Raw genomic sequence first — 20,066 nt, forward strand, 5'->3', positions numbered from 1 at the left:
CAGCATGCCAGGCCTCCCTGTCCATCACCAACTCCCGGAGTTTACTCAAACTCATGTCCATCGAGTCGGTGACGCCATCCAGCCATCTCATCCTCTGTCGTCCCCTTCTCCTCCTGCCCCCAATCCCTCCCAGCATCAGGGTCTTCTCCAGTGAGTCAACTCTTCGCATGAGGTGGCCAAAGTATTGGAGTTTGGGCCTCAGCATCAGTCCTTCCAATGAACACCCAGGACTGATCTCCTTTAGGATGGACTGGTTGGATCTCCTTGTAGTCCAAGGGACTCTAAAGAGTATTCTCCAACACCACAGTCCAAAAGCATCAATTTTTCAGCACTCAGCTTTCTTCACAGTCCAACTCTCACATCCCTACGTGACCACTGGAAAAACCATAGCCTTGACTAGACAGACCTTTGTTGGTAAAGTAATGTCTCTGCTTTTTAATATGCTATCTAGGTTGGTCATAACTTTCCTTCCAAGGAGTAAGCATCTTTTAATGTCATCCTTAGGTATCAGTTATACATTTATCATCTGACTGTTGAAAAATCTTAGTTTATGAAAACATTTACATTTTAATTAACTTGTAAAAAATAAGGCTACCATTTCAAAATCAAAACAAAAATCCCCCCAAACAGTGGTCTTGGGGTATCGGTTCCAAGACACAAAATTCACAGATGCTCAAGTCCCTTACATAAATTGGCATAGTATTTGCATAGAATCTACTCACATCCTCTTGTATCCTTTAAAATATCTCTAGATTACTTATAATACCCAATACAATGTAAATGCTTTGTAAATAGTCACTGGCCTAAAGCAAATTTAAGTTTTGGTTTTTAGAACTTTCTGGAATTTTTTCCCCCAGGAATGTCATCTATATTAGGTTGGTTGAATTTGTGGCTGTGGAATCGGTGGTTGCAGAGGACTGGTTGTACCTTTAGTCAAAACGGCCTTTTTCAGAAATGCTGATTGTGTAAGGTAGATGATAAATTGATCCACTCAATAGTAAGGCAAGAATCACCTGTTTGCCAGTGTAAAAATTCCTTCCGAGAGTAATATATATATGGTGAGGGTGTAATTATGATCCCTGTTTTCTAGATCAGGAAAATGAAGCTTGGAGAGATTAACTAGATCTGTTTAAGATTGATCCCACAGCTGGAAAATGAGAGTGTCAAGGTTCAAACCCAGGGCTGACACCAAAGCCTGTACTCTTAACTGCTGAGCTTATGGCGCGGCAGCAAGAGAATCAGGAACAGGCCGAGGAGCCACACGCCCACTCATGAGAAGGCACACGGTGCACAGCTCAGCCTCCCAGACTTCCCCCAACACAGCCTCGCCTCCCATTCATTAGCACCCAGAGGGAAAGGCAGAAAGGAACTGGAGCTGCCTCTCATAAAGGCTGCCCCCAACTAAGGTGGGCACCAAGCAAAGTCTCGGCAGATATGTTTACACAGAAGAAGAATGCCAAGGGCCACACTTCCTGTCCTCAGAAATCTTGGTCTAGTTTACACCCAAAGATCATGTCCTCAAATTGCCCACAAATACATGGTGTGCTCAGGGACTGTAATACATGTGCACATATACATCAGTGTGTGTAGTAGATGTAATAGTCATGTAAATGCACATGTATATGGAGAGCACTGTAGATTTTTCTCTAAAAATATCCTAGCAGCTCCATTCTACTTAATAATGTAATACTTGACATAGCTGAGCTAAATAGACTCTCAACCTAGCTATGAGAAAAATAAAAAAGGTTTACTAAATAAGAGTATACCTAAGCTTTAAGGGTTACTGGTTAAACTATTAAGGACTCTTTCAAAGTAACCTCAAGCACTTAGAAGTTTTCCATTTACATGCAAAACCAAGACTAAGGTAATTGCAAATTCCTTAAGGATCATGCTAGGTAATATGTGATTTATGTTTCTTATATATACATATGGGCTTCCCTGGTGGCTCAGATGGTAAAGCGCCTGCCTGCAATGCGGGAGACCCGGGTTCCATCCTTGGGTCGGGAAGATCCCCTGGAGAAGAAATGGCAACCCACTCCAGTACTCTTGCCTGGAAAATTCCACGGACAGAGGAGCCTGGTAGGTTACAGCCCATGGGGTCGCAAAGAGTAATATAACATTGTTTGAAAAACACTGTATTTAAGATTTTAAGCTAGTTAGTTTAGTCTAGGCTTCGCTCTACTTCCTCAAATATTGCAAGTTAGTATGGATTTACTACACATGATGAAATTTAAGATATAAAGTAATCAAAATTCTAAGAGTTAAGCAATGATGAAAAGTGGGAAATCAGCATAATGGAGATAATTAGTTGTCACAGCTTAAATTCTAAGATCATATACCACAATTTAAATATGAAATGTGGAAGTAATCCAAAAGAAATAATAAAAACAAATATCTATTTTAATCAGTGTCTTACTTTCTTCCATTAATTATTTCTATCCCATTTTAGCTAGAATTTCACAAGGGAGAAAACGTGATAAAAAGGGACCATTTTTGAAAAATTAGAAATATCCTAGGACCACAGTGAAAAACATAAAAATTTGGTCTATAGGGGTTCAGAACAAGCATCCCCCAAAATGGGCCACTCTTACACAAGACTTATTTTGAACTAAATGCAATAGAGACTCTGTGGTTTCAGGAGAAATTCACTGCTTCTGTCTTAACTACCTAGAAGAATTTGAATTGGAGATTTTTCCTAGAAAAAGTATTTACCAGAGATAAAATTTATCTTAGTGGCCCCAGCTTTATGACAGAACAAATACCTAGTTATTAAATATCTGCTGTTCTTTATTTCCTGAGAATGAACCCTCCTGTCCTTGGAAGACCTAGACCTCATTCCTTAGCTCAGGATGGCATAAGTACCTCCTTTCACCTTTCTGTCTCACGTATGTGGAGTCTCTGACCTCTTATGTGTATGCATTCCCATATATATGAAGTTAAATTTGATTTTCTCCTGGTAATCTGTCCCATTTAATTCTTAGACCAGCCAGAAGAACCTGGAAGGGCAGAGGATAGTTTCTTCCTGACGAGGCTCAGTCTTGAAAAGAGAGAGATCTCTCATTCTCCAACAATAATGCAAATTCTCCATTTGGTTGGAGGACATGATAAAAAAATGAGAAGGTACATTTCAGTGATTTGTAAAGTTCCACATCCTCAACAACCATTCAAAGTACTGTCCATTAAGGAGGGGACTAAGACACCTCCTCATACCTCACAAATCAAAAAGGGGGAGGGGCTCAAGATTACACTAAAGATTGCTTCTCTACATTATAAAACTCAGTATGGGTCGGTGAGAAGTGTTCAAGATTGGGAATTTGGCTTATTTGTGCCTCACCCCCTTTACTGACCTAGTGCCCTGTCCACCTGAAAGCCCAACAGACTTGCAATGTAAGGGGCTGCGATGACTGTTATTATAAATGACACTGTTCCTACCATCACTAATTACCTTCAAAGAACCAGGCTTCCTGGAGTTTAACAAATGAATGAAGAAGACATTAAAAAAAGACAAAAAACAAAACTGAAGTATCTTTAGTGTTTCATCTTCTTAAGTGTAATTAGCCATGACTCATTTCAAATAAGAACTCACATAAAACAAATATTTTTTCTTCCCTGGCATAACAAACCGCAATTAAATTTTTTTTTTTTTTTTTTGCTTAAGTATCCTCAGGAAAAAAATAGAAGAAAAAAGAAGACCACAGCTAAGTTTTTAGGCAAAACAAAGTTATGCGCTGACAGGAGTAGTTTTCTTCAGGATCTGTTCAAGATGACCACAAAGATAATGGAAGTTTCTCCCTTGCTCATCCCAAACATGTTGCCAGGGCTTCAGTGATGGTGGTTTGCTCATCTACATAGAAGTGACTCAGGGGAGAGCACTTGAAAAGTACTCCTGTTTACCTAATAAAACTCAAAGTTCAGAATTAAAATTGGGCCCATCTCATATCATCCCCTTTGAAAGGACTCATTCATAGGTGGCTTCTGGAGCAACTGAGGGGAAGACAGTCACAAGTCATTAAAGCCTCCCTCCCTGGAGAACAATCTCATTGATCAAAGCACCATCATGGTTTCCATGCTGTACTCAAGAATCTTGTCTCTAACTGTAGACAGAATGGTTACTTTCCTTCATGCTGTTTTTGGGTTAAGCTTAAAACTGCCTGAAAGATGCAAAGAATTTTATGATGGAAGATAATTTCAGTCTATTCAAGCAACCTTGTAAGTCAGCAGAGAATGAGCTGAATTCACTGAATGCTCTAAGTTGGTTGCAGAACCTAGATCCTACCTACAATTGTATGTCACATTGCATGTGTGCATATGCACATTCTTCTGGGAAAAGTACCACAATTTTGATAGAATTCTCAGAACATGTAAACAAAATTTTTTAAAGGACTGCAGACATAGAGGCGTCCTTTGTGAGTGAATGAAAGCACTTTCATAGAATGTGTGTCATTAACTTTTGTTTGTGCTTTTGAACATCCATAGGTTTCCATCCAAAAGTATTAATACCACTGACCACAGTGAGAATTTGGGGACCAAATTGTACAACCTTTTCCAGTTTTCCAAATCAAGGAATCTAGTATACACGGTGGGTTCCTAACAACATGCCTCCAGAATGATCTGTAGCCATAGTTCAGGCCTTCACACTGAGGCCTCACAGAGAAGCTCATGTACTCTCATCTCTGAATCCTCTGGTCTTAGTCCCTCTGGAACCTCAGTGTCCTCTAATTTAGGGAAAATGATAATAATGGCACCAAACATCACATATAATTCTTGGAAGTTGAACCAGTATTGAACCAAAGAAGCTAATGTTCCCAACAGACTGGGCCATCTTGATGCCAGTTTCAGCAGAGCAGTTAATAACTCTGTCAACACTTGTCCCTGCAAAACAAACAGAACTTCAATCACAAACCCACAAACAATCCTAGCATTTTCTTCAAAGAGGATTCTTATAACAACTCGGGACACCAGTACCTAGAAATGCCCTTCCTCTATCACCACTCCATGAGGTCCTACCTCTCTGGGATAGAACCATGGATGTCTTCCCCCAGTTCTACCCAACTAACCTGCCTCATACTCTCTCTGTCAGCCTTTGTTCTCCTAGAGGAAATCACTCATCTCACTCCTTTATCCACCTCCTCTCCTGGTTCACTTACCGTGAACAAGAGCTGAGATCATTTCCTTGGGCAGAAGGAGGGAGAGATGGAAGATACTACCAGATACTGGTAATCTTTTATTTTTGTTTTTCACCAAGGCACAAGTATTTAGTAATGATCTTTGCAAACTTCTAAAGCATTATAAAACTACATTAAGGTGAATAATCACCATCAATTAACTCACCAATCCTAAAAATGAATGGGCTTCCTTGACACTCTTCTTGTCACTAATGCAAAAATTTTTGCACCAAATAATCAGAACCTGTCTCAAATCTAATTTTCATCACATAACTTACATGTTTTAAGGACTTAGAGTAAAGATCCTTATCATTGATATGTACATCTTGCAGGTGACTATTTTCAAGCCTCTGGACTTTCTCAGTCACACTCATGCCCCATGCCCATCATTTTTTAGTGTTGTATTCAACTCTGTTTCAGTCACGCTTCTGCCATACTCGCTCGCCTTGCTCAGTCCCATCTAAGCGCCCATGCTGAAGCCTCCATTATCCCAAGAGGACCCCATTCTTGACTATGACTTAGCACATGTCACGCACTGAGATGTTGGGATCCCCTTCCTCAAGGGATGCCTCTTCCTTCCCCCTTACATCTGGCGTAGGTGGCCTCAATTCATGTTGTAGAATAGTGAATAAACGTTGTCTCCCCACCTCTGAGACACCGATTCACACCCATTACTCTTTCCCCAGACTTACTGCAGTTTCTCTGTTGGAGTGGCTCCACACCAACCCTTCTTCTGTTACTGTCACACCAAGCAGTCCTTCCTAAGACAGATACTCACTGAGCCTCTATCAAAGCCAGGCACTGCTGTCCAGCTGGGAATAAAATAATGAGCCAAACAGATAAAAATCCCAGCCCTCATGGAGTGTGCATTCCAATAGGGGAGAAGTGGATGCCCTAGACAGCTCACATTCAACTTGAAGTTCAGTATAATTCAGTTGTTTTGATTTTACATTGAGTCAAGCAACTGCCCAGACTCCTGTGGTAGATATTCTGCAAAGACAGGTACCACCAACTCCTCCTAAATCTGCACACAGGACTACTCCTCCCATCGAGAGGCAGAGTCTGTTTCCTCTCTACCTGAACCTGAGCTGCCCTGTGACTTGATCAACAGAAGTCTCAGAAGTTACCACTGTGCCAGTTCTGGATCTAAGAAGCCCAACAGCTTCCTCTGATTGGGAAACCAGGTACCACACAAAGAAGCTCAGCCTATCTTGCTAGAGAGAAGGCCATGCAGAGAGAAGGACCCCAAGGAGGAGAACCGTGGCACCCTGGGTGACAGCCAGGACAAAGGCCACAGACACGTGAGTGAGGCCACTTCCTACCTTCCAGCCACCAGGTGAATGCAGACCCTTGAGTGAGCCCAGAAAATATCACTGGAGCAGAGACCACCACCTATGATGAATTTCTGATCTATAGCATCGCAATCAGTAAAGTGGTGGTGGTTTTAAGCCACTAAATTTGGGGGTGATTTTTAGGCAGCAATACATAACGAAGATCCTGCCTTCATGAGACAGAGTTCTTAGCCAGAGTCAGGGGTGGTATCTTCTACATGTTTCTAGGCCTTCATTATAACCATTACAGTTAGGGCTTCCCTTGTGGCTCAGCTGTCAAAGAATCCACCTGCAGTGAAGGAGACCAGGGTTCAATCCCTGGGTTGGGAAGATCCCCTGGAGAAGGGAAAGGCTATCCACTCTAGTATTCTGGCCTGGAGAATTGCATGGACTGAACAGTCCATGGGGTCGCAAAGAGTCGGACATGACTGAGCAACTTTCACTTTTCACTTTAGGCAAAAAGGAAATTACCCAGCCAAGATCTGATGAGTGACTATTTTTTTGTTTGTTTTTTAAACACTTTATTGAGTTAAAAATTACGTACTGTAAAGTTTGCCCACATAAAGTGTACAGATGGTTACTTGAAGTAACCATCACAGAATCCAATTTTAAAATCTTTTCATCACCACCCCCAAAAGAAACCCCACACCCACTACAGTCACTTCCTATTTTCTACTAACCCCCAGCCCAGCCCTAGGCAACCACTGATCTACATTCTTTCTGTCTCCATGGTTTTGCCTAGTCTAGACATTTTATATAAATGGGATCATACACTATATGGTCTTTTATGACTGCCTTCTTTCACTTTGCACTCTGATTTCCAGAGTTATCACATTATTAAGCTCAAAAGTCCAGTGTTTGCTAAAAAAAAATCACAAGGCATACTAAGGAACAGCAAAGTATGGTGCACTCAAAGGAATAAAACAAATCAATAGAAACTGTCCCTGAGAAAGACCTAATGTCTGATATACTAGACAAAGACTTCAAAGTAACTGCCTTAAGGATGCCCAAAGGACTAAAGGGAGATATGGGAAAAGTCAAGAAAACTATGTGTGAACAAAATGGAAATATCAATAATAAGACAGAAAACGTAGAAAGAACCAAAAAGAAATTCTGGAGCTAAAAAATATAATTGAAATTAAAAATTCATTAGAGAGATTCAAAGGATATTGAAGTAGACAAAAGACTCAGTGAACTTGAACATAGGACAATGGACAGAGTCTGATACCCTGGTTTGCAAAAAGGATCCACTGATGTAAGCTGTCATTGACTGAACATATTTCAGACAAGTTCTGATGATTTTCTATTAGTTTTCTATTGCTGCATAACAATATTACCACAAACATAGTGGCTTAAAACAACACATGTTTATTACCTTAACATGTCTGTGGGTCAGGAATCCAAGGACAGCTTTTCTGGGCCATGCAGGGTCTTGGAAGGCTGCAGTCAAGGTTGTGGCCAGGTTTTCATCTAGAAGCTTGACAGGGGAAGGATCTGCTTCTCCACCTGCCTGGTTGTTAGTACTATTCAGTTCCCTTCGGTTGTTTGACTGAGAGCCTAATTTTTTTGCTGTCAGCTGGAACTAGATGATACTTACAGTTCTTTGCCGCATGGAGTTCTCCAATGGCCACTTGCTCCCTCACAGCTCAAGAGGGAGAGACTCCAGCAAGATGAGACTTACAATCTTATGTAATGCAATCACATAATCTCCTACATGTAATCACATATCTCCCATCACCTATGCATATACGATTGCTTGGAAGCAGGTCACATGTCCTGCCCACAAGTAAGAGAGGGGGATTACACAGGGCATGAACACTGGGAGAGAGGGATCATAGAAGCCAGCTGTCAGTAGCCAGTTTACTTACCACGGGTGGCTACTTGTTACCATGGCTATAGAACAACTGATCTTTTCCTAAGTTTATGGCTGTGAAGCAACTGGAGTCTCCTGTACTGGGAATGCTGTGGTAAATAACTTTGGAAAATGGTTTGGCAGTTTTTTTCAGAAGTTAAAGATTTACCATATGACCCAGCCATTTCATTCTCAGATATTACCCAAGATAAATGAAAATAAACTCACATAAAGACTTGTATGTGAATGTTTATAGCAACTGTATTCATCATAACCCCCCAAAGGAGACAGCCAAAATGTCCATCAACAGGTGAGTGTATCAACAAAATAGATCTATCGATACAATGGTCTATATCTCAGCAGTAAAAAGAGGAACAGACTAGTGATACACACAACTAAGTAAATAACTCTCAAAATTGTTATGCTGAGAGAAAGAAGCCAAAAAAAAAATATTTCCTGTATGACTCCATTTATATAAAATTCTAGAAACCCAAACTAACCTATAGTACTAGAAAGCAGATTTGTTGTTGCCTGGAGTGAGGGATAGATGGACTACAAAGAGGCACTTGGATACTTGTGGTAGTGATGAAAATGTTCTGTATCATAAGAGTTGTAGTAATTCACAGGTGTACACATCCATCACACTCATCAAATTTTACATTAAAAAAATCACCAGAGAAACCCCCAAATTGTACACTTCAAAAGAATGTAGTTATTTGAACATAAATTATACCTTAATAATGTTGATTAGGAACAAGAATTAAATGAAAGAATCAGAGACATCTGAATATAGACACTTGGAAGATAAAGTAATGTTGATATTTAGTATAGGTGATTTTAAGCAAAATTTGCCAATGCACTTTTCTGTCTGGTGCGTTGGCCTGAAAAGAAACAGCTACACGGAACACTTCAGATATTAATTCTTTTCAAGGTGATAATCAGTTTGCTTTAATAGAACAAAGGGGTCATTTATCACTGAAAATTACTAGAGAGGTTAAGCATTTTTCACACCTATTGGCGATCTTATTTACTTTTATAATTGTCTGTTTTGTGAACTTTGCCAGTTTTTTCTGTTGGCTTTTTCCTCCTGGATTTTCTGTTTGTTTACTTGTCTCTTCAGCCTGGGAGTTTACTGGAGACAAGGGCTACATCTCATTTTTCTATCCTCAGTCCAACAGGGTTTGGTGTTTCGTTCACTAAATGTTAAAATTGAATTGAATGATCTTAATTCTCAGAACGACTGGGAGATTTAATTTTATTATTTCTGTTTTACAGATGAGGAACAGAAGATGCAAACGTGAAGAATTTGCAGTCACACAACTAACCGGCAGAATTGGGACAGTAATTCATCACACCTTTTGATGTTAAACCATAGGTTTACTGAAATTGCCCTCCATTCTCTTCGTTGATGTTTCCCTGAGCCGCGTCTTCTTCAGGACATCAACTGAGTATTTTAAACTAAAGTGAGCAAAGCGCAACCTCCGCTAGGCGCATGCGTCCCTTCCTTTTCCCACGGTGGGAAAAAAAGACACCACCTCCTTTCCTTCCGCTTTGTACATCTTTTGGCCCGGGCGACTCGCCATCGCCCTTGGGTAGGCGTTCACTGGCCGAAGTGATGGCGACCGGGACCCCAGATTCGCAAGCTCGATTCGGTCAGTCCGTGAAGGGGCTTCTGACGGAGAAAGTGAACACCTGTGGTACTGACGTGATCGCTCTAACCAAGCAGGTTCTGAAGGGCTCCCGGAGCTCCGAGGTAAGCTAGGAGTGATCTCTCCGGGCCTAGTACCCTGGGAATCTCTTTTCTTCCTTGTATGTGTGGAAGGAAGGTGGGGGTGGCCGCATTGCATCCTGGGAATTGTAGTCCATGAACTGCGGGGAAGAGAGGAGAGTTAGTTGGCGGAGGGCGCTTTGCACTCTGGGGTCTGTCTCTGGACAGGACTACTGGTTCTACGAGCCGAGGAGGGAGCGGAGGGGAATGGGGTGGGGAAGAAACCAAAGGATAAGAATCGGTGCTTTACATACATTGCGCTAGGAGGCGGATGAGAGAGTGATCCTATCGAGTTCCTCATTTGTTTCTCAGAGTTGTCTCTAGTGAAGATCTGTCCCTTTTGGCCCCCAAATTCCGCGTGGTTTTGCCCTAAACATCTCAGATTCCTTTCAGACTTTATTTCTGCGCTGTCTTCCTTGCTGCACTGGGGGCTTTCTCTAGTTGGGACGAGTGAGGGGCCTCTTTCCTTTTGCGGTTCGCAGGCTTCTCATTGCGGTGGCCTCTCCTGTTGCGGAGCACAGGCTCTAGGGCGCGTGGGCTCAGTAGTTGTGGCGCAGGGGCCTAGTTGCCCTGCAGCATGTGGGATCCTCCCCGACCAGGGATCCAATTGGCCTCCTCTGCATTGCAAGGGGGATTCTTAACCACTGGAGCACCAGGGAAGTCCCCTTCAAGATTTCTATATCGTGTGTCCACACATTCATTCTTTTCTGACTTGTCTTTCTGGTCATGTTTTTGGTTTTCTGTTAGCTTTCTCCTTTGCCGTGATTTTCTTCTCATCCTCTGGCTAGTAACATGAATGGGATTGTTTGATGGCTTTTCACACCAGCAAGCTTTGTATGTGTACGCTCTCTCCTAAAAAAGACCTATCCACTGTAAAGAATTCAACCAAGTGAAATGAAAATATATGTCCACACAAAGACTTGTACGTGTTCATAGACATTTATCCAAAATAGCACAGAATTGGAAGCAATCCAAATGCCCATATGGCAGGTGATTGGACAAACAAAATAGGTCTAATGACCCAGCTTTTCAACTTCTAGGTTTTTACCCAGGAGAAAGGAAAACGTGTCCATCGTTTTGTTACAGAGACCAACCATGCACATGGTGTATCATGTAAGAATGTCCAGGTTTGGATTCTTTAAATGGAAGATATCTTAAATATGCTTGCAGAATAATCTGGGGACAGAGTCTTTAGGTTTCTATAATTTCTCTTATGAAAAAGTTGGTTTAAAGCTCAACATTCAGAAAACTAAGATCATGGCATCCGGTCCCATCATTTCATGGCAGATAAATGGGGAACCAGTGGAAACAGTGGCTGACTTTATTTTTCTGGGCTCCAAAATCACTGCAGATGGTGACTGCAGCCATGAAATTAAAAGACGCTTACTCCTTGGAAGGAAAGTTATGACCAACCTAGATAGCATATTAAAAAGCAGAGACATTACTTTGCCAGCAAAAGTTCATCTAGTCAAGGCTATGGTTTTTCCAGTGGTCACATACAGATGTGAGAGTTGAACTATAAAGAAAGCTGAGTGCCAAAGAATTGATGCTTTTGAACTGTGGTGTTGGAGAAGACTCTTGAGAGTCCCTTGGACTGCAGGGAGATCCAAGCAGTCCATGCTAAAGGAGATCAGTCCTGGGTGTTCATTGGAAGGACTGATGTTGAAGCTGAAACTCCAATATTTCGGCCATCTGATGTGAAGAGCTGACTCATTGGAAAAGACCCTGATGCTGGGAGGGATTGGGGGCAGGAGGAGAAGGGGACGACAGAGGATGAGATGGCTGGATGGCATCACTGACTCAATGGACATGGGTTTGGGTGGACTCAGGGAGTTGGTGATGGACAGGGAGGCCTGGCGTGCTGTGGTTCATAGGGTCGCAAAGAGTCGGACACAACTGAGTGACTGAACTGAACTGAACTGAATTTCTTCTGTAGACCATTGTCTTGCTCATAATTAATCCAATAGCATTGTATCTTAGCTACTAATTTTCAACAAGTATATTTGATTTTTGACTTAGTTTTATTGTAATAGCAACTCTCCCCCACTCTTCTTTTCCTCATATTTCATCATTTTATTATTATTCCATTAAGTTATATAGTTCCTTTAGCAAGCATGACATGTCTGCAAGTCTTCACCTTCATATATGAATGTTCAAAGTATTAGTTTAGGGTCTGGTAGAATGATCTTTACAAAATTAGCTTTTACCTTATATCCTTAGTTTCTATTGATAGTGGCTATAAGAAACAACTGTATAAAAATGTGTTTACCATAACACTATTGTTGAAGTAATTGATCTGGTGATGCCAGATATGCTTTGTATGAAGTTCCACGTGGTATACTCATTTTAGGATCCAGAGGACTTCCCAGGTGATTCAGTGGTAAAGAATCCGCCTGCTAGTGCAGGAGCTGTGAGTTCGATCCTTGGGTTAGGAAGATCCCCTGGAGAAGAAAATGGCAGCCCATTCCAATATTCTTACCTGGAAGAGCCCATGGACCGAGGAGCCTGACAGGCTATAGTCCACAGGATCGCAAAGAGCCAGATACAACTGAGCACACCCTTATGCATCAGAGGAAAATTTACCTGTTTTGAAGAATTGTTGTGTCGCCTTTTACCAAATAAGAATTATGAAACTTACTGTGCTTCATCTTTTACCTTGGTTGCAGTCAGTTTTAGTGGTAGACATATCTACTTCTCCTTTTCATGATTTATAGATTCTTTTTCTATTACTTGTTTTTTTTTTAAGTATGTGAGTTTTATGTAGCTTAATTCATAAATCTTCATAATCACTGATAAAGGAAGTGCTTTTCTTACAGAGAGGAGTTTCACTTGTCCAAGTTCATGCAGTAGTTGCGAAGGGGTAGTACTAGGATTCAAACCTAGGCAGACTGGTTCTAAACCCACACTCTTGGATGCCACTTCTTGTGGCCCCTAGCTGGATTAAGTGCTCAAAAAGCCACGGTACCACGCTGACTCTCCTGACGTGGCTTGCTGCTTCCCGTTCCAGCTCCTTGTGTATTTTTCACGAGTTTCTTCTGTAGTAGATTTAGATAGGGTGCTCAGTAAGTGGTATGAATTGAGTTAAGCTGAAACCAGTCCAGTTTTCTGGGACAGAGTTGATACACTTCTCAAGCTGGAACTTTGTCTTTATTTTAAAAATTGGTTAATATTTATTTATTAAAAAATTGGAATATTGTTGCTTTACGGTGGTGTATTAGTTTCTACTGTACAGCAAAAATGAATCAGCTGTATGTATACATATATCCCCTCTTCCTTGGATTTCCTTCCATTTAAGTCACCACAGATCATTCAGTAAATGTTTCAGTTCTCATTTGTTATCTTTTCTATACATACTAGTGTATATATGCCAATCCCAGTCTCCCAATTCATCCTGCCTCCACCTTCCTCCCTTGGTATCTTCATCTGTGTCTCTATTTGCTTTGCAAATAAGTTCATCTATATGGACTTTGAGCTTCCCAGGTGGTGCCAGTTGTAAAGAACCGGTCTGCCAATGCCGGAGACATAATGAGAGACATAATGAGGATTCAATCCCTGGGTTGAGAAGATCCCCTGGAGGAGGGCATGGCACCCCACTCCAGGATTCTTGCCTGGAGAATCCCATGGACAGAGGAGCCTGGCAGGCTATAGTCCACAGGGTCTCAAAGAGTTGGACATGACTGAAGCGACTTAGCACACATGCATACATGCACACATACCAGCCTTGTCTTTTTACTAGATCTCTTACATGACACTTACCATGTACCATATTGCATTTTTCTATAGTTACTTAGGACTTCCCTTGTAGCTCAGTTGGTCAAGAATCCACCTGTGATAAAGAAGACCCATATTCGATTCCTGGGTTGGGAAGATCCACTGGAGAAAGAAATGGCAACCCACTCTAGTATTCTTGCCTGGGAAATCCCATGGACAGAGGAGCCTGGCAGGCTACCTGGCTACTGTGTATAGACTTGCAAGAGTCAGATACAACTTAGTGACTAAACCACCAACATAGTTACTTATGTATATTTTTGCCATTTCCTTTGCTAGGCTCTGAGGTTATGGGAGTATTACTGATTTTCAGTCCTTTTTAGCCCACAGAACATTGCTTCCCTCTTCATCAGTCTTCAACAAAGCTGTTTTGTGTGAATATAAGACAAACTGGTGTTGAGATAAGTATGAGCAAGCCTGGGGGAAATTCATAGAAATGTACAAAGCTTCTGTACTCAGATTGTTTTACAGGTGTGTTTCAGATGTTCTACTTTAAAGAAACTGAAACTGGAGATCTTAGGTAATATGTTATGTGCCTGGCTGGTTTATGTAAACAAATAATGCATCAGTGTCAGTGATTATGTCTGTCATCATAGAAAAGGCCCTGGTCCTACATGCCAACAGCCCCTGCATTCCAGGCCATCACAAGTCCCATCAGGTCTATCTTCTGAATAACTCTCAAGCCCCTCACCCTGCCTTTTTAAACTGTCACTTCTGTGGTTCAGGTCACTCTCGTTACTTTCCTAGAATACTGCTATGTTCTCCTAACCAATCTGTCTGCCTTCAGGCCTGCTCCCCCCACCCCACCCCTTCTAATCCATCTTGCTCACCACATGCTGAAACAGTCAGTCTAATCATGCCACTTCTTTGTAACATTATACTTCTGAATTCTAAGCACCAGCCTTTAGGTCTCAGCTTAGAAGTCACTTCTTTGGGCTTCCCTGGTGGCTCAGTGGTGAAGAATCCACCTGCCAATGCGGGAGACACGGGTTTGATCTCTCGTCCAGGAAGATCCCACATGCCGTGGAGCAACTAAGCCTGTGGCTACAACTATTGGCCTGAGCTCTAGAGCCTGGGAGATGCAACTGCTGAAGACTGCATGCTTAGAGCCTGCGCTCTGCAACAAGAGAAGCCGCCACAATGAGAAGCCCACGCGCTGCAACTAGAGTAGCCCCTGCTTGCTGCAACTAGAGAAAAACCACATGTAGCAGTGAAGATCCAGCACAGCCAAGCGTAATAAACAAATAATGAAATCAGGAATTTAAAAAAAGTCACTTCTTTTAGGAAGCCTTCCCTGAGCGCCTACCCTGTGTTAGTCACCACTGCCCTCAAGCTCCCCTGGCATCTAGCGCATCCCCTCAGCACCTACCCCAAGGTATCGTAGGACCTTTGTCCTCTGTAGTCCCAGCCTGTGAGCCCTGAAAGGATGGGGGCTATGTCTCTTACTGGCTTATAAGTACTTAATAAATATTTGTTGAATGAATGAGGAAGATACTATTAGAATCTTCAATTTGTTGGTCACCATCCCTTGTCTGTAGGAGTTTGGAGTTTGCCATTTAAAAGTGGCCACAGGGAGGAAACAGGAACTCTCCTACTTGGTGGGAATGCAAAATGGTATAATCTTAACAGGGAGGGTGATTTGGCAATATGTAGCAAAATTAAAACCCTCTGATCCAGAAATCACAATTTAAGATTCTGAGTCTAAAAAAAAAAAAAAAAAAAAAAAAAGATTCTGAGTCTATCCAAAGATATGCCAGCACAAAGATACAAAAAGATATGTAAGGTATTTTTTTTTAGCACTACTTATTAATATAATAGCAAAAGACTGGAAACAGCCCCAAAGTCTTTAGTAGAAGACTGGTTGAATAATCTTAGGAGACATCTATACAGTGGAGTGCTTGGCCACTCTAAAAGAACAGGTGGAGAGTCAATATTTATTGCTGTAGGCCTATCTCAGTATATATTTTTGAGTGAACGTGGCATGATGTGAAAGAGTGCATATGGTAGGTTACATTTTATGTAAGATGGGCAAAATATATACACATGTCCATTGTTTTATAAAGGAACAATGGAAAGATAAACCAAACACTAACTTAAAAAATATGTATGCATAGAGAAGAGATACCAGGAGAGGAAGAGGCTGGATAGAAGGTCTTATTTTATTGTTTTGCCTTTAGAAGCCTGTAAAATTTTACTAACTTTTAAAGTTAAAAAGAAAAATAAAAGTTGCTATAGGGAGAGAAGTCGGGAGGCTGGATCAGTGCTGGTTTCTTGTTAATTTGAAGTCATCTGACCCAAGGGAACAGGGAAGATTGGTAGACACACGTAACAGGAGCTCCTTTCATGGCTGGACTTCATGTCTGCCGGTAACAGGGTGCCTCAGAAAGTGGAACACCTCTGTTGGTTTACTCTTGCCGTTCTGTGCAGGTCACCCAGCTGAAACAGAGCTCACTCAGCCTCTCTCTCTCTCCTTCTCTCTCTCCACCATAGGACCCGGCTATCAGTGAATTCATTAAAATCCACTGCCACCTTCCTCCTCTCTTTTCTCTTCCCCAGCTCCATCTGGCCATTCTTCACATAGTGCTTTCCCACTTTGAATCCCAAACTTCTTCCCAGGTCTTTCCTGAGCACCCTCCTCCCCTCCCCACCCCCTACATCTATGTTTTTCATTCCATTTCTAAACAGCTACATCCCGTTGTCCTTTAAAGCCCTATCCTAACTCTTGCCCTCTCCCTCCCCCCAAACAACTCCAAATCTCAAATTTGCCTTGGAGAGTCAGAAGTTAGGTTCTCACTGGGCTTGTGGAGCCAAAGTTTGTTTTTGCAGACTTTTCCTCCCAGCACTTGATGAATAAGCTCAGCATTCTGGAGGACTTGATTTCTCAGGCAATGGCCTTTGGAACAGATGTCGAGCCCATGCCAGCACTGCCACAGTGACAATGAAATGGGTTTTCAACATGAACAAATGGGAAATTATCTTCCTTTACATTCGGAGGGTTTGTATTTGTATGGGGTGGCAGAGTAGGGGGAGGAGAGAGGGCCCTGAGAGAACAGCTGCAGAGAGAAGATTACAGGAAGTTTGGAAATTTTGATTATTACCATTTTATTTTTGTCTTCCAGCTGCTAGGTCAGGCAGCTCGAAACATGGTACTACAGGAAGATGCCATTTTACACTCAGAAGATGTAAGAAACAATTTCTGTTACGATTTGAGTTTTATGTGCACAGTTTGTGTGGCTTCAGGGAAGTGGAATGCTCTATTTCTCTCTCTCTCTCTCTTTTTTTTTAAATGCAGAGTTTAAGAAAAATGGCAATAATAACAACTCATCTTCAGTACCAGTGAGTATGCGCTCCCCAGTGCCTGCTGTGCTTGCTGCACAGTCACTCTCTGCCGGCTGCTTCTCGTGGCCTTTGTGCTTTGTGCTTTCGCTTATTTTCCTGAAGGCGGGAGCCGGGAGTAAAGTGTCAGGAGTGGGGGGGAGGGTGCGCGGGGAGGGGATTCGTCAAGGATATGTTCCCCCTGGAATAGATGCCTGAGACTGCAGACGCAGTTGGTGTATAGAGTGCGATCAGAGTGGGAGTCACCTTTGTGAACCTCCCTCGTATTTTGAGGGCTTCTTAGAAGGAGAGACTGCAAACCCCATAAGGCCAGGGCCCATCCAGGACCACACACATGCGTAGCCCTTGGCACTTGGTGGACACTTAAGTGGTATTTGTCAACTGTCTGTGCCTGAGGGCTTTCCAAGAGTGGCTGCACCTTCCCTGGGGAATGGAGTACATCAGTGACCTTTATTTTACATTCCCCTGTGCGTGCTAAGTCACTTCAATTGTGTTAGCTCAGTCATGTCTAACTCTTTGCGAGGCTATGGACTGGAGCCCTCCAGGCTCCTCTGTCCTTGGGATTCTCCAGGCAAGAATACTGGAGTGGATTGCCATGAGCCCTAACTGTATATAAATCATCCAGCAGATTCTGAAATAGAGAGACTTCCTTCTCCGTTATAGTTTTGGACAAAATTACAATTTAATTGACTCTTCATCTTACTTCATTTTGCTTTTTATTTTATGCAGTTGATATTACACTTGTGTACCTATTGGAAATATCTGATTGGGAATTTAACTCTTGATATTTAAATAGCTAAAACATTCATTTTTAGGTTATGTACCTATCAGGTATGTGACCTTTCAGCTCATGTACCCAAACTGAATTTGAGCCATCCTTATAGTCGGTTGGACCACATACCTCTCTTTGATAGAGTATTATTACATCTTTAGGTGTAAAATCCATCTTTTCAGCAACTCTGCACTCAGATAGCGAAGAGGGATTCAATATTACAATCTTAGGATAGGATGGACAGAAATAGAAAATGTGACAAGCTGGAAATTTGTCCTTCCTATGTATATATCTGACCATAGATAACTTCTTCTAGGTTGCTACATTTTCTTATGTTTATTTTCCTCTTTCCTTTTCTGATTTAGGCAAGAAGCTATTCAGAAGAAGTAAGTAACCCCAAAGGTAGAGGAGTAGGGGGCCACCTAACTGTAGCAAGCTGGGGGGAATTACACTGCTGGGCCTAGGATAAGTACAAAACTCTGGTTGACATAGACCCTTAAATTGATTCATGTTCTAGGATAGCTCATTGAAAATATAAAGAATATTTCAAAGGCATGCAGTAAGTCAATTCACTTATAGCACAGGCTTTCTAAAAGTTATAGGGTATAGAGAACCAACCTTAAGGAGTAGGAAACTTTTTACATTGGTAATATTTGTTAAGTAGAGTAAATGTGCTGCAGTCATTGAACAGACTTGTGTGTTTGTGTGTGTGTATTTTTTTAAGTGGAATATTTCAGTCCCTTGCAATATTGTTTATGTAATAATTGGCTTTACAGATCTTTTCTTCATGTTTTAAACATGTATGGTCCCCACTAGTGGACCAAAATAAATTTTTGATTTAGCTTCAACAGAACTATGCATGTGTTTTGTGCAAATACTCTGTGCAAATCATTTGCACAATGAAATGTCTTCACAGCAGTTTTTTTTTTCCCCCAGTATCTAGTTCTCCATTTTTCTAGGGAGAACATATGATATTGTACTTTCAGGGATAGTAAACCATTACAAACAAAGAATGTAGAGAAATATACCCCTATCTCTTCACCCAGTCATGAATCTGACCCCACTTATAGCCCGCACATTTAAAGCCTAAAGAAAATATGATTGCATAGAGGGGTTGCTATGACGACAAGATGCCCAGTGTAGATAAACTTTTTTCTCTATCCCAATTTATAGTGTTGAGCAGTCTTCAAATCTACAGGACCAGTTGAATCATCTATTGAAATAGAACGAGTTAGAAGAGGGCAAAAGCACTTCTTTGCCTGACCCTGAGGAGGAAGTATCTTACATAACCATGTGCTATGGGTTTGATTTTCCATTTTCTTTTCCAAAAGTTAAGTTAGAAAAGATCTGTGATGATGAACAGTTTCTCCTGAAAGGAAATTAGGTGACTAAATTTTAGAAGCACTTCTTAAATCAAACAAATGCATGCTCTTAATTAATTTTTAAGTTGTTCTGTTAGTTTGATATTAAAGCAAAATTAAAAGATGTCTTAGTTTTTCCCACAGAATTTTAATATGTCAAAAGCCATGTTGTCTAAATGTGTTTCTTAAGCAAATACTGAGTAGTGTTTTAAATTCAGACTTAGAGATTCTACTGTGAATTTATAAGAATGATTAATATTTTTTAAAGACTTTTTTCTTTTAATCATACTTTCAGGAAATATTTTAATTTCATGGTCACAGAATGATGATTAGGTAATACCGGTTGTTTTCTTTTCTAGTAACTAAGAAGAGATACTTATTTTATTTGTTGGAGCAAATTCCTTCATGAAAATTAGGCAAATGGTATCATATCTGGCCAGCTGCAACCTCCTACCTTGACCTTCATTCCTAGGGTTTCTTTGTTGTTGTGACTCTTGATTAAGTGGCCTTGGGTTCATTTTGTAATTTTGCTAGTCGTCAGCAAATTCACTTGTATGACATTATTGCCAAGTGAGAACGCAGCTGAATTACCAAGATTGCAGTATAAGGTTGTGCCATGTAGAAAACCTTATGTTTGCAGACATATACCCATGTTCCCTGAATTTATCTTATTAAATGTCATTGCCTTTGTTCTCAAGTCTGAATGTCTATGC

The 20,066-nt window shown here is 41.3% G+C and overlaps 1 protein-coding gene across 1 annotated transcript; it reads left to right on the forward strand.

The window, feature by feature from the left end:
- The first annotated feature begins 9,825 nt into the window (after nucleotides 1-9,825).
- Nucleotides 9,826-20,050, forward strand: BORCS7 (BLOC-1 related complex subunit 7). Its single transcript, XM_020897897.2, has 5 exons — nucleotides 9,826-10,101; nucleotides 17,004-17,066; nucleotides 17,177-17,220; nucleotides 18,358-18,378; nucleotides 19,166-20,050. The coding sequence occupies exons 1-5, from the start codon at nucleotides 9,841-9,843 to the stop codon at nucleotides 19,215-19,217; spliced, it is 441 nt and encodes a 146-aa protein (XP_020753556.1). The 5' UTR covers nucleotides 9,826-9,840; the 3' UTR covers nucleotides 19,218-20,050.
- The last annotated feature ends 16 nt before the right edge of the window (nucleotides 20,051-20,066 follow it).

Source organism: Odocoileus virginianus, chromosome 7, assembly GCF_023699985.2.
Source record: "Odocoileus virginianus isolate 20LAN1187 ecotype Illinois chromosome 7, Ovbor_1.2, whole genome shotgun sequence".
NCBI lineage: Eukaryota > Metazoa > Chordata > Mammalia > Artiodactyla > Cervidae > Odocoileus > Odocoileus virginianus.